Source organism: Geotrypetes seraphini, chromosome 12 (genome assembly GCF_902459505.1).
Source record: "Geotrypetes seraphini chromosome 12, aGeoSer1.1, whole genome shotgun sequence".
In the NCBI taxonomy this organism is placed as follows: domain Eukaryota; kingdom Metazoa; phylum Chordata; class Amphibia; order Gymnophiona; family Dermophiidae; genus Geotrypetes; species Geotrypetes seraphini.
Window position 1 is genome coordinate 94,543,297 of NC_047095.1, and position 15,155 is coordinate 94,558,451.

The window sequence follows — 15,155 nt, forward strand, 5'->3', positions numbered from 1 at the left end:
ATTTTATTGAGAAAACACATGTACTTCATCACAATCAAACAGGTTTCCGTGCCAAACACTCTACAGAACACTCAATGATTGGATTGATAACCATCATCACGTATTTTTTTGGATCATCATAAGTCAGTACAGCTTATTTAATTAGACCTGTCTGCGGTTTTTAACACTATCGATTGTTCTTTTCTTCTTAAAAGACTTGCCTCAATTGGAATCTCTGAATCTGTGTTGAACTGGTTTCAATCCTTACTATGCCAAAGTAAACTTTAACAATTCAGTGTCCAATTCATTCTCGAACACCTTTGGAATACCCCAGGGCTCGGTTCTATCCTGGCACTGTCGTTGACACTCTGGCAATCCCTCGTATTCACGATGTATGCGGATGCAGATGACATACAACTCTTGCATCCACTTGATGTCCATAATTACATTACATTAGAGATTTCTATTCCGCCATTGCTTTGTGGTTCAAGGCGGATTACAAAAGAATTACAAAAAGCGTATTACAAGAAGAAGATATCTGGTAATTTCTAGAGGAGATAAAGAGTAAATGAGGTTGCTTTGGGGAATCAGGAAAGTATATTCCAATGATATCAACATAAACACCAAACTTTGAACAAATCCATAATTGGCTGAATGAAAACATGCTGGCCCTCATAGTAACATAATAGATGATGGCAGATAAAGACCCGAATGGTCCATCCAGTCTGCCCAACCTGATTCAATTGAAATTTTTATTTTTTTTCTTCTTAGCTATTTCTGGGCAAGAATTCAAAGCTTTACCCGGTACTGTGCTTGGGTTCCAACTGCCGAAATCTCTGTTAAGACTTACTCCAGCCCATCTACACCCTCCCAGCCATTGAAGCCCTCCCCAGCCCATCCTCCACCAAACGGCCATACACAGACAGTGCAAGTCTGCCCAGTACTGGCCTAGTTCAATATTTAATATTATTTTCTGATTTTAAATCTTCGGTGTTCATCCCACGCTTCTTTGAACTCAGTCACAGTTTTACTTTCCACCACCTCTCTCGGGAGTGCATTCCAGGCATCCACTACCCTCTCCATAAAGTAGAATTTCCTAACATTGCCCCTGAATCTACCACCCCTCAACCTCAAATTATGTCCTCTGGTTTTACCATTTTCCTTTCTCTGGAAAAGATTTTGTACTACGTTAATACCCTTAAAGTATTTGAACGTCTGAATCATATCTCCCCTGTCTCTCCTTTCCTCTAGGGTATACATATTCAGGGCTTCCAGTCTCTTCTCATACGTCTTCTGGCGCAAGCCTCCTATCATTTTCGTCACCCTCCTCAAGTCTTCTTACGTCTTTCGCCAGATACGGTCTCCAAAACTGAACACAATACTCCAAGTGGGGCCTTACCAATGACCTGTACAGGGGCATCAACACCTTCTTCCTTCTACTGACTACGCTTCTCATTATACAGCCCAGTATCCTTCTGGCAGCAGCCACTGCCTTGTCACACTGTTTTTAGATCTTCGGACACTATAACCCCAAGGTCCCTTTCCCTGTCCGTGCACATCAGCTTCTCTCTTCCCAGCATATACGGTTCTATTATTAATCCCCAAATGCATTACTCTGCATTTCTTTGCATTAAATTTTAGTTGCCAGGCATTAGACCATTCCTCTAACTTTTGCAGATCCTTTTTCATATTTTCCACTCCCTCTTCGGTGTCTACTCTGTTACAAATCTTGCTGTTTCCTTGGAAAGATGGTTTACCTCAAACTGTATCACTACAATTAAACAATCTTCCATTAAAAATGGCGATATCCATTAGAATCCTAGGAGTGGTTATAGACCAGAAACTTTCCTATCATGAACAGATAAGTGCAGTGGTCAAAAATAGCTTTTTCAAATTACGAATGATAAGATCATTGGCAAAGGTGCTAGAACCGGCTTCCCTTAATAATCTCAAAATTAGACTACTGTAATTCTCTGTTCAAAGGTATTTCGCTATAAAAAACCAGACAGCTACAAATTATACAAAATACAGCAGTTAAAATTATCACAAATTCAAGGAAATATGACCTCGTTACGACACTCTTAAAAAATGTGCACTGGCTTCCAGTCCCACATAGAATTACCTACAAGTTAGCTCTTTTTTTGTTTTTTTTAAATTCTTTATTGATTTTTAATCTAAAACAGGGTCATACAAATGAACAAACAGTAGGTATTACATACATTACACTAATATCTGTACAGGTAACATATTTATCATTCAAGATTTCCAGTTATCCTACATATAATAACATAATATAACATAATTTATAGTATAAATAAAGAATAAAAGTTAGCCAAATGTCCCCATCAATATTTATTCCTCTCCCTCCAACCCCCCATGGATGTGTAAAGGTAAATGAACAAAAGGAAAGATAACCTTTAAAATTCATCAAACAAATCAACTCACATTTCTGGATAAACTTCTTATCCCATATGCTTCCCCCAGAACATCGAGATCGACAGATCAACATCTTCTGTCAATACCCTCTTTAAAAACTATTAATACAAGGCGCACAGACATCTTTTCTGTCACTGCCCCTCAGATATGGAATAACTTACCAACCCAAATCAAAGAGGAAACAATGCTAGAGAGATTTAAAACCTCACTGAAGAGTTTTCTTTTCAGAGATGCATTTGAGATTGGACATACTTAAACATGCTTCCCTAATTTCTCAAGTCGCACAAGTTAAAATATTGCAATACTGCAATTTACAACTTAAGTCTCAATTTGGCAGCTTTTTAAACCCTTTACCCTATTATTACTAGCCATTTTCTGTATAAATTTGTAGTTCTACCCCTACATCCCTGAGTTTCAAGTCATAGTCGATGTCTGTCTTTATATGTTCCTTTCCCCCAATTTTTATTATGTAATCACTTAGAAATTTTTACTAAGTGTTGTATAAAATTTGTAATAAAACTTGGAAACTTAGAAGGCAAATTATATGTAGAGCTGAACAACATAAGAGAAACTGGTCTAAATTACAGGGTGCGGAGCAAGCTATTCCAGGTGTGCAGCAAGTGGATAGTCAGTTTCCACATTTAAAGGTTTGTGAGAAGAATTAGACTTTCATCTGTTTCTTGAAGTAGAGGTAGTCTAGAGTTAAGCATAGCCCATCTAGAGCTACTTCTGAAAAGGCTTGCTGGTAGGTATCATGTCATATATATCTACTAGTCATTAAGCCCGTTACATTAATGGGTGCTAGAATATATGTCTGTCTGTCTCCCTCTTGCTGACTCTCTCTCTCCCTGGCCCCCTTTCTCTGTCTGTCTTTCTTTCTGCTGCGTCTGTGTCCGATGATGTCATCAGAGACGCGGCAGAGGAAATCGGCAGTAGAAGGCCGCGAAGCAGCGTGTTTAAAGTGCTGCCTACGCTGCTGGAGCCGGGAGGTTTGTGGAGGGTCAACGGGCAGAGCGGGGCTGCTATCCACCACTACAACAAATTCTCAGTTGCTGCCACTGGAATGCAAGCTGTCCAGAGCTCCCGTATAATCAGACCACCTGAAATTCAAGCATACAGTTTTCTTTTAAGTTTAAAAGTGCCGCCCGCCTCTCACGATCCCCACCAGTGTGGAAGCCTTCTCCGACGCTGGTGCGACTCGTGAGAGGAGCCCACACCACGGTTTTTAATCTTGCTTGAGGAGGTGGAGAGCAGAAAGTCTAGTGCTGCCGGCCAGTCCTGGCGGCCATGGAGAGAGGGAGCGATGTATGCGCGCTTGCGCACCCCTGTGGCCACAGACCTACTGATCACAGATCAGAGATCACGGAAGCACGCAGGTTGAGTGCGCATGCGTGCCTAGGGTTTTATTATATAGGATATACATATATCTATATCTATCTATCTATATATATGCCCCAATTTATTGAGCTATTTTGAAGACACCTCCAGCTTAATTTATATTGGATACCTTCATGAAATAACTCTACCCATACCCTTGCATTTTGTAGGATGTTCAGTCTTTTAGCTATTTTTCTCTTTGACAGAAGATATTCACACATACAGGAAAGCACAGTATTGGTGAATACCAACTCTAGCAGAGTCATAATTGCAAATGATAGAAAGCGCTCTTTTCTGCAACACAATTTATAAAGGCATCCTTGCTGAATACATTCACATAGTGAAGCTACAGAGTGACCCTGGTCTTACATTTTCTAAGTGTGCTTGTTTGGTGTCACTGCTAATGTTAGTCTTTCTAATCATGCAAATGGCATGCTCTTACTTTCTCCTAGTTGTCTCTGGAGCATCTGCAGCTCCTGCTGCACCTCTGCTAGTGTCCAATGTCCTCCTGCTCCACTGCATCTGGGGTCCAAGAGGGGCAGGAAAGAAGGAACCTGGGGGTCACTAATTGAAGTGGGCATGGGGTGGAAATAAAGTCCTAGAAACAACAAGGACAGAAACAGATAAGTCAAAAATAGACGAGAGACTGTAGACTTATTTCAAGTCAAAATATATGTATGGATTTGAAGCCGTCATTTGTACGGGTACTTTTTCTGCATAGGTTTACGTGCATACTTTTGGAAAGCCAAAATGTATTCATGATTGTGCATGTTCCACCCCAATCCCATCCCCAGGGACCCTCATCCTAACGTGTGAATGTGTATTATGTGTGGAGACAGTTTTCGAAAGACTATTTTATGCACAATCTTTTAAGTTTGCTCTCATAATGCATCTGCGTTGTGGAACTAAACTCAGAATACCTGGCTAGGTTTACATATAAGTAATCTAATATTATGATAATTCATTTGACAGCTATTTAATGAACCTATGTGGAGGAGTTACTGAGGAAATGAAATAGATCAGTGTTCAAAGGGACTTATAGTAGCCACTGCTAAATGTATGGTACAATCTTTTTTTACTGAAAAGAAGGATAACACAGTAATCGTGAAACTCTAAATATACAGTGAGAACCCCCCCTCTTACCACTCGCCCATTACAATGCATTGAACAACATGGGAATGAATGGAACCACATAAAGTAAAGTTATATATTCAAAAAGCAGCTGAAAATCTCTCTAAACTACCATGTGGATAGTGCTGAGGTGAAGCACAATACAGTATTCAGCTAGTATTTGAATAGCTAAGTGGCTGTCCTAAATTAAGCCATATAGCTATACATGTGGTGGCTAAATATTGCTATGATCCACATGCCCATTAGAAGCAATTGTATTATGGGGTTTATTTTAGAAGCACAATTCGCATTCAGACATGCATAAAGCGACAATTAAACACTTATCTTGCATAAACATCTTGAGTTCCGATTTTATAAAGCTGGGATATAAACATCTAAAACTGAGGAATACGGTCTGGACATATTTTAGGGTGGCCCAAAAAAATGAAAGTTTACGTCCCATTTCAAAAGGGGAATGAACAAACCAATATTGGGATTGACACCTGCTTCCCAGGATGTCTATGTTTCAGAAGTGCTCCTTTTGAGAAGTGCTGTTCTACAGGGATTAGTGGAGGTCACCTCTTGACACCCCCCCCATTCTTGATGTTCTCCCCATCCAAAAAGGCAAACCGTCAAAGACATCGAGTTCTGTATCAGCTTGAGGAAAACCAAACATTTATGTTTCTAAAATGGCTAAGATAAATGTCTACATTGCTACAAATGTCAACAGCATGTGCCCATTTTGCCCCTTTGATATTTTTGCTGTTTATTTTTATAAAATTGATATTCATGCCACATGTAAAATCTATTTCTTCATGTATTTCTGAAGAGGTTCTACATCAGAAGATCTTGTTCTAAAATATTAGCGAAAACTGAGGTGTCCTGACTTGGAAATCTCAATTCCAGTTTGAACATCCTTTCTAAATTGTCCCTCGAAGTCTGTTCTCAGTGCCAGCTCCTATTTGGATAGCGATGCTGAATACAAATTTTTTTAAAACCAAAGTTTTAGTATAAATCATGTTTTATTGGCACACCATCAATAAACACACAAGACAACACGACCATACAACAAGGTCGCGAACATCAAATGTACCATCAAACACATTTTCACCCCAACCAAAGAATCCCCCAATCCCCACCCACTCCAAATCCCAAACCCCCACCCCAACCCAAACCCACACCATGAGACCCATTCCATACCCAAAACCCCCCAGCAAGAAAGGATTATGCTGAGCAAGCTGTTTGCTTATGCCGCTCAGCACAGATCAAACAAAACAAGAGATCCAATTCCCATCCTCCCACCCACAATGTGTAATCCCACCCTACCCCCTGAACTCCACATACGTCCAACCACTCATACCTACCTTTCACACTCTCTCAAACATCCACCCACCAACCCGGGGAAAACAGCTGAGAGCATAAGGTATCAACAACAGAGTGAATTCAAGACCAGACTTCTGGCCCTAGGGGAAAGCGAGGAAATGTAGGGGTCCCAGGTCTGCAGGAAAATCCTCGTCCGCCGGACAGATAATCGAGCATGGCGCTGCTCCAAGAGCATCAAATTATGAAAACGATTCCTCCAAGCCCAGTAAGCAGGCGCTATATCTTGCGTCCAAACGCTAAGAATGATCTTCTTTCCTATAACAGCACCCTTCCGGATCAGCAACCGATGTCTCCGAGCAGGCACTCGCAAAGATTCATATCTATCCAAAAGCAAGCCTACCGGAGACATCGGAATAGCATGACCAACCAGCCGCTCCAAAAAGCGGAGTACGGCTCTCCAAAAGACTTTCACTCGAGGGCATCCCCAAAATGCATGAAAAAAGGAGTTGCAACCCAGTGTACACTTAGGGCAGATTGGAGAAGAAATGCCCCCAACCTTGTGGACCCGCTCTTGGGAAAAATACGCTCTATACACCACTCGAAATTGGCATTCCCTCAGTTCTGCACTAATAGAAATAGAAGAGATACGACCAATAAGGGAAGGAAAGTTCAGGGACTCACCAGGTATGCCCAGATCTCTACCCCAGCGGCTCTCCAGAGCCGTATAAGACTTCTGAGGAGTAAGCCTCCGCAAAGCCCCATGCAACGCAGACACCGTCAAGCCACAAGCATAAAATTGGGCAAAAAATTGACGAAATTGGTTACCCAATCGGAACCGTAAGCCCGGGCGCGCCAAGGATCCCACATAATGATGAATTTGCCGGTACGCAAACAGACCTCCCACACCCAAAGAATGAAGCATGGGAAAATCTCCCCAAGGTCTCATCGCCCCTTCCACATCCAATAAATGCTCAAGAAGAAGAAACCCTTCTCCAGTCCATCGCACAAAGACCGAGTTATCACAGCCAGGCAGAAACTGCGGAAAACCAAAGTTTTAAAGAATACAACTGCCAGCTAGACTGAAAAATCAACCCAAAAGGCTTTTGCTAACAATCTATTCTGTTGCTCAGAGGTCAAACTGTCCCATTTTTAAAACACTCTTCCAGCCCAATTTCTGATTCTGTTACAAGTGCTGCACACCCCAGGATGACTTGCTCAGTCATTCACATCTATAGAGTATTGGTTCTCAATCCAGTCACTGGGACACACCCAGCCAACTGGGGTTACAGGATATTTACCATGAATATGCATGAGATAGATTTGCAATGCAAAACTCATCCACTACAGCATGCTAGATACTTACTTGGCTTTTTCAGCATTATTCAGTAAGTATGTAAGGCAAATATTGACTTATCTTAAACGGAGGACTGGCACACCAACAGTGGCCAGCGTTTCACAATTCTTGCTGACTCAGGGTGTAAGACTGACCTTTAATCCTATGACAAAAACAGCACGGTGTGAACAAATGAACCCATTTGTTCGCACTGAAGATTCCAAAGTGGGCTCGATTGTTCACAACATGCTATTTTTGTTGTAGGATTGATCGTCAGTCTTACACCATGAGGCAGCAAGAATTGTGAAATACTGGCCACCGTTGTTGGTGTGCTGATCCTCTGTTTAAGACAAGTACTTTTGAGTTGACCTTGTGAATATTTGTACCGCACAGAGCTATTTTTTGAACAAAGGAGGTTTTTTTATGCCAGTGAGATTTGCTCCCCTTTAACCTTTAGCCAGATCATTGGACCACAAAGGTTGGGATCTGAGGCTTTTTCCTCCTCATAGGTTCTTTAGTGGCTTGTGCTTTTTAGAATATTACCACACACATATACATATTGATTGCTTATTATTATATGAGGCGTGGACATATAAAAAAGTACTTTTTCAGCATTATTCAGTATCTGGCACACTGTAGTGGATGAGCTTTGTATTGTTTATACTATTCATTTCTACTATTCTTATGTTGTTTGGCTATTGAGATAGATTTGCATACATTGCCTCCATAGTATTCATATCCTTCTCATGCATATTCATTATGGATAGCCTGAAAACCTGCGTGTCCCAAAGACTGTTTCAGTTACGTTATTTTGCTGGCATACCACTTTAAACAGCCTCAGGGTCAAAGCTCGTTTCTGTCCGTACCTTTCTGAGGTTGATTGTTTTCCATGGAATGATGAGAGGATGGGGCACTGGTGCAGCTCATGACTGTGGGATGAGGGTGACAGGATGGAGTGCTGACAGAGCTGGCGTCTGTAGGATGGGAGTGTGAGGAGGCCACATTAGTGCAGCTGGCATCTGTGAGATGGGAGTGTGAGGAGGGCAGGCTGGCATGGCTGTTGGTCTGAAGCTCATGTGATATGATGGCAGATGATGGTTTAGATGGGAAAGCAGCACTACTGCTGATGAGATCTGTAAAATGTGAATACACAGAATGATAAGTTAATGCAAACCCTTCCAAATGCTATATACTCTAAACACTTTTTATCACTACTTGAATCTTTAGTGGGTATTGGAAAAGCTTCTTTTGCCTAAATCCTGAAGATGGTGACTATAGTATAGCTGAGGATGGCACTTGTTATTTATTTTCAAATGGCATGTTATATCCATGTTTACGGGGTTCATAGATGAAAGCACGTGGGACAATCATGCGCAGACAAATGTGTGCAGGATGTCAGTGCGCCGGATTAAAAGTTAAATTTAAAGTGGTCCAAGGGGGGTTTGGGAACCCCCCAGTTTACTTACAAGTATTGGTGCTGCCGTTGGGGGGGACCCACCATACTTACAGAGGAAAGTGTAATTTTTCCCTGATTTATTCCTATTGGAGGAGCAGTGGCGTAGCGAAGGGGAGAGGTGCCCCTCCCCCACTTTCCCTTATCCCCTCTGCTGCGCCCCCTTCCCTTCTCCCGCACCTCTAGTTGTTCACCACCGCGAGTAACCACCTCAACGTGCTCCTCGCAAGCCTGGCAGCTCTACCTCTGATGTCACTTCCTATGTACGGCACCTATGTAAGGAACGTGTTGAAGTTGTTGCTCATGGCGGTGAACAACTTGAGGTATGGGGGGGGTAAGGGAAGGGGGCACGCACATGGTGAGCAGGAACCACCAAGCTGCTGTTGCGCCAGCGTTGGCTCTTCCTCTGAGATCACTTCCTAGGCACGGATCCAGGAGGTGATGTCAGAGGAAGAGCTGACGCTGGCATGACTGCAGGTCGGGGGTTGCTGTTCCTGCCAGGAATGTTATAGAGGTACGGACTGAGGGGGGGGGGGTTGGAGAAGGAACGGGTGCCTGAGCTCTCACCAAGATGTTGCCCAGGGCAGACCGCTCCCATCTAGCACTGCATATTATAATGGTTGGCTGCTGCAGGCTGATCCCATGAAAACAATAACAATAATACCATGACATGAACACCAGAAGCAGAAGCCTCACCTTCAGTACCACTGTCTTTGTTACTATAGTAATATCATCACCATTGGAATAATCCAGGTCAGCTAATGCTAAATAAATCACCATAAGGTAGCATCTGGTCAAATAGGGATATGTAACTATTTGTACATTGAAACACACACTTCCCAGTTACAGGCATTTACAATGGTCAGTGACAATAATTCTACCTGTTAGTGTTTCTATGTATTCTGTTAATAGAGAGTGGGACACTGAGTGGAAATGATAAAATAGCTCAAATTTATATGTAGCAGGACTTCAGAGTATTCTCGCTTTACTTATAGCAGGGGAAAATTCTGAAGTCCCTGTTCCTAAAGTGATCCTGTGAATTGTGATGTCCTGGAGGCTGGGCTGCTTATCCATCAATGGCCAGGGGGTATCTTTTGAAATCTGGAGGGGGCAACTGAAAGCTTTGTGATTCACAGTTTGTTTGTTTTGGGGGTTTTTTGGGGTGGGGGGAGGATGGGAGAGGATCTCTGGAAGAGAGTAGTGGAAGAAACTCTGCTGGTGGGACCCAGAGAACAGCAAAGGGAACTGTCTCTAATGGTTAGCTAGGTTGTACAAGATAGGGAGAGCTGTTTCCTCTGGAATGACCAGCCTAAACCAGTAAGAAAGAGGAGAGTGGAGGATAAAGATAGAACCAGGGAGGGTCTGCAGTAAGCAGCCAGCAAGAAGAGCTCCTGGGAGTAGCTGAAGCTAGAGGGACACAATCTACAGGTCTTAATGGGTTCCAAGATGCTAATGGAATTTTGCAATTGCCTCATCAGATGGATAAGATCCTGTAAGCACATCTCATCTTGACTCCCAAGACCCTATTGTTGGCGTCAGCAGTTTCTTTCTTCTTCTTTATGCTTCCTGATCACGGTTGAGGTCCTGGCACTGCAAGCCTTTGTTTTGCAATTACTCAGGATTTTTACTCATATTTTGTAATCTTCCCAACATATGATTGTTGCCCAACATTCTAGGGCTTTGTTCAGTGCGCTGTAATCAAGGGCTTTGAATCTGACTACTAGTTATCACCCGCAAGCGATGACTATGACTCCCCCCTACTGGGGGTTATAAATACTCCTCCCTTGACATCCCCAGTGACTCAGAAATCAAACTGAGGCAGTTCCGCACGGCACAAGAACACAGCATTGTGACTCAGCCAAGAAATTGACATTTGGAAGAATGCAGTTGATGGTGTCATAGTACTTGCTGTTAGAATATCTGAGTTTTAGTGCTGCTGTGTGATTGGCAGCTTAGAGGCCCTTTGACTAAAGCATGCTAGGCAGTTAGATCCTGATTCTGTATGCAGCGTCTGCCATAGCAGGCGCTTACAAAAACGGGCAACTGCCACATGTCAACCACCAGCAAGCGCCACTTCCAGAATCGTGGCTCCCAGGGTCCTTCCTGAATCACAGCCAGCAGCGCATAGTGCTGCCGAAGTCTGTCACCATCCCTAACCACATCTACTTATGGGCTTCGGTGTCACTATGAGCCGCCAGCCACCAGGGACCTGGGCGCAGTGGCTTTTTTTTTTTTTTTTTTTTAAAAGAAGGTTTAATTGGATTTTAATGGTGCAACCAATTATCATGCCACTTAAACACAATTAAACCCATTAATTTAGGCGGTGGTAGGTCAGCTATCGATGCCTAACTTTTGGAAGCTTTTGTAGGATCTGGCCCTTAATGCAGAGATATGTGCACGGTAAGTGCTACTGCACAAACCCATTCGTTTTGGCATCTGAGTGCACTAAGGGTGTGATGATTATTTTTTTTGTATTTTGTTTTGGAGGGGGCATGTTAAGAGCATAGAATGGGCATTGATGCATTAGTCAGCTAGCCCATGCACATTACTGCATGTCCATAACATAAGAGCCCTTAATTCTTGCTAAATGCAAAGCAGTAAGTGGTTCCATGGTAACTGTTTTAAATGGCTACACATTAATGCTGTCATAAGAACATAAGCAATGCCTCCGCTGGGTCAAACTTGAGGTCCATCGTGCCCAGCAGTCCGCTCACACGGCGGCACAACAGGTCCAGGACCTGTGCAGTAATCCTCTATCTATACCCTTTTATCCCCTTTTCCAGCAGGAAATTGTCCAATCCTTTCTTAAACCCCAGTACCGTACTCTGCCCTATTACGCCCTCTGGAAGCACATTCCAAGTGTCCACCACACATTGGGTAAAGAACTTCCTAGTATTCGTTTTGAATCTGTCCCCTTTCAACTTTTCCGAATGTCCTCTTGTTCTTTAATTTTTCGAAAGTTTGAAGAATCTGTCCCTCTCTACTCTCTCTATGCCCTTCATGATCTTGTAAGTCTCTATCATATCCCCTCTAAGTCTCCTCTTCTCCAGGGAAGAGAGTCCCAGTTTCTCCAATCTCTCAGCGTATGAAAGGTTTTCCATACCTTTTATCAGATGTGTCGCTCTCCTCTGAACCCTCTCGAGTAACGCCATATCCTTCTTAAGGTACGGCGACCAATATTGGAAGCAGTACTCCAGATGCGGACACACCATCACCCGATACAACGGCAGGATAACTTCTTTCGTTCTGGTAGTAATACCCTTCTTGATTATACCTAGCATTCTATTCGCTCTCTTAGCGGCCGCTGCGCACTGTGCCATCGGCTTCATTGTCATGTCCACCATTACCCTCCAGTCCCTTTCTTGGGTACTCTCATTCAATAACATCCCTCTCATCGTATAGCTGTACCTCGGGTTTCTGCTTCCCACATGTAATACTTTACATTTCTCAACGTTGAACTTCATCTGCCATCTCGTTGCCCATTCCCCTAGTTTGTTCAAGTCCCTTTGCAATTCTTCGCAGTCCTCTTTAGTCCGAGCTCCACTAAATAGTTTGGTGTCGTCCGCAAATTTTATTATCTCACACTTCGTCCCTGTTTCTAGATCATTTATGAATATATTAAATAGCAGTGGCCTGAGCCCCGAGCCCCGAGGGACACCACTCCTGACCCTCCTCCAGTCTGAGTAGTGGCCTTTTACTCCTACCCTCTGTTTCCTGCCCAACCAGTTTCTGATCCATCTATATACATCTCCTTCCACCCCATGGTTCTTCAGTTTCTGAAGTAGGCGTTCATGGGGTACCTTGTCAAAGGCTTTTTATGTTGTCTATGGGTCTCCTCTGTCCATCCGATTGTTAATTCCTTCGAAGAAGTGCAATAAGTTCGTTCAGCGTGCTTCTTCTGTAGTCTCTCCTGCTGACATCAATCGTCCCGATGTGGATCATTACTGTGGTCTCTTCCATCTCCGCTCCTTCCAGGATCTTTCCAATTTTGTCCACGATGTCCTTGGTTCTCGCTCCTGGGAGGCAGGTCACCAATCGATCCTCTCTCCTTCCTACTATGTGGCTGTCCACATGCCTCAGGATCAAGTCTCCCACTAGGATCGCTGACGTTCCCTTCTTCCATTTTCGCTTCAGTCTCAGGTCAATGTGCTCGTTATGCTTTGCTGTTTCTTCTTCCGGGCATCGACTAGCCATTTTCTCCCCCTCGTGCAGTGTTCCTCTGTGGGTGTCTTCTTTGAGGTCATCTGTTTCTTGTTCTCCCTTCCATGTTGGTGTAACTTCATCTTTCATCTGAAGGTCGTTCTCTTCCACCCTCCTCCTGTATGCTTCCTCAATGAATTTCTCGAGTTCCCTGACTTCCTCCTCAATGTGTCTCTCACTCATGAAGTCTTCAGCTGTCCCGGTTGGGTCCTCAGTGGTGTAAAGTCCTTCTAGCTCCTGTATCTTGTCCTCAAGTTGCTTGACTTCCTTCTTCAAGCTTTTCAGCTCCTGACACCGACCCTATACATATGACTGTCTCCCTGAGGGGAGGTAGTCATACATATGACAGTCTGTGCAAAACACTGGAAAGCTCATCATCTGGTTTCCCTCTGTTTCCATTGTTGTTCCTACTTTAAGATAACAATTAACAGATTACGTGTAAGTGCCCTCTGTAACTGCTTTGTGTCCTCTCTCTCTCTCTGTCTCTCTGCCTGCTGCTGGTGTCCTCTCTCTGTCTCTCTGCCTGCTGCTGGTGTCCTCTCTGTCTCTCTGCCTGCTGCTGGTGTCCTCTCTCTGTCTCTCTGCCTGCTGCTGGTGTCCTCTCTCTGTCTCTCTGCCTGCTGCTGGTGTCCTCTCTCTGTCTCTCTGCCTGCTGCTGGTGTCCTCTCTCTGTCTCTCTGCCTGCTGCTGGTGTCCTCTCTCTCTGTCTCTCTGCCTGCTGCTGGTGTCCTCTCTCTGTCTCTCTGCCTGCTGCTGGTGTCCTCTCTCTGTCTCTCTGCCTGCTGCTGGTGTCCTCTCTCTGTCTCTCTGCCTGCTGCTGGTGTCCTCTCTCTGTCTCTCTGCCTGCTGCTGGTGTCCTCTCTCTCTGTCTCTCTGCCTGCTGCTGGTGTCCTCTCTCTCTCTCTCTCTCTGCCTGCTGCTGGTGTCCTCTCTCTCTCTCTGCCTGCTGCTGGTGTCCTCTCTCTCTCTGCCTGCTGCTGGTGTCCTCTCTCTCTCTGCCTGCTGCTGGTGTCCCTCTGCTGGTGTCCTCTCTCTCTCTCTCTGCCTGCTTGCTGTCCTTCCCTGGTGTCCTTGGGTGTAGTGACTTGGCCCTTCTTGAGGCCCTTCGCAAAGGCGCTCTCGCTAAGGTGAGCGCCTTTGCTGCTCGTCTTCGCTGCGCGCCGAATGGCTGCATACCGTAGGCTCCAACCCTTTTAAGGGGGAGTTCGGGCTCTGACCTCGCCGACGCGGTGGGGGTGGGCAGAGCTAACTCTCGCTGCTGCCCCTAGCTCCGGCTCCTTTCTGCCTCCTGCCTTGCTCCTCAAAAGGGAAAAACAAAACATAGGAGGTGCTCCCAATAGATGTCTTTGCAAAAACCTCATCTATGAAAGTTTTCCTATACTTGATGAAAAGAGAAAGACTGTTAATACTTTTTTTAAATTTGCCTAAATTTCAGAGAGAATGTCAGTATAAGGGAACTCACCATAAGGAGAAGTATCCCCGCAGAACCTTGAGGAACACACCCGCAAACAAAAATCTCACAGGTCTGCTGCTACATCATTTCACTCTCTGAGCGCAAATTCCCTGTATACAAAATGTTTTTATATTGTCCTTATGATACTATTACATTTAATCAATGAGTCAGGACAACTTTTGTCGAAAAATCGTCAAAGGGAAAGGGAATGGGGACTTGCCTTTTTGCGGCTTTTGGCATTCAAAGCTGACATTCAAAGAGGTGGGTACTGAAGGATTAAGTGACTTTGCCCAGGGTCACAAGGAGCAGCACTGGGATTGGATCTCACCACCTCTTGGGGTCAGAGGCAGCAGCCACATCTTCCCCCTGAAAGCTGAAAACCAGTTCACGGCTTGTGCATATTCCATTCTCAAAACACTAAACAATCTGCAAGAGTCACTTAGTTGTTTTTCTTCCAGCATGATCTTGAAACTACCGAGACCATGCTGGAA

The 15,155-nt window shown here is 44.1% G+C and overlaps 1 protein-coding gene across 10 annotated transcripts in view; it reads right to left on the minus strand.

The window, feature by feature from the left end:
- Window positions 1-15,155, minus strand: part of PDE4DIP (phosphodiesterase 4D interacting protein) — a 533,445-nt gene that overhangs the window by 87,164 nt on the left and 431,126 nt on the right. For all 10 annotated transcript variants that reach the window (XR_004536642.1, XM_033916500.1, XM_033916501.1 and 7 more), the window contains 2 exons: window positions 8,425-8,691; window positions 4,235-4,390 (listed from right to left, as the gene is read on the minus strand). Coding sequence is in view for 9 of the 10 variants with exons in the window: in XM_033916500.1 (XP_033772391.1) it covers window positions 4,235-4,390; window positions 8,425-8,691 (423 nt within the window). In the remaining variant the exon portion in view is untranslated. The remainder of the gene's footprint in view (window positions 1-4,234; window positions 4,391-8,424; window positions 8,692-15,155) is intronic.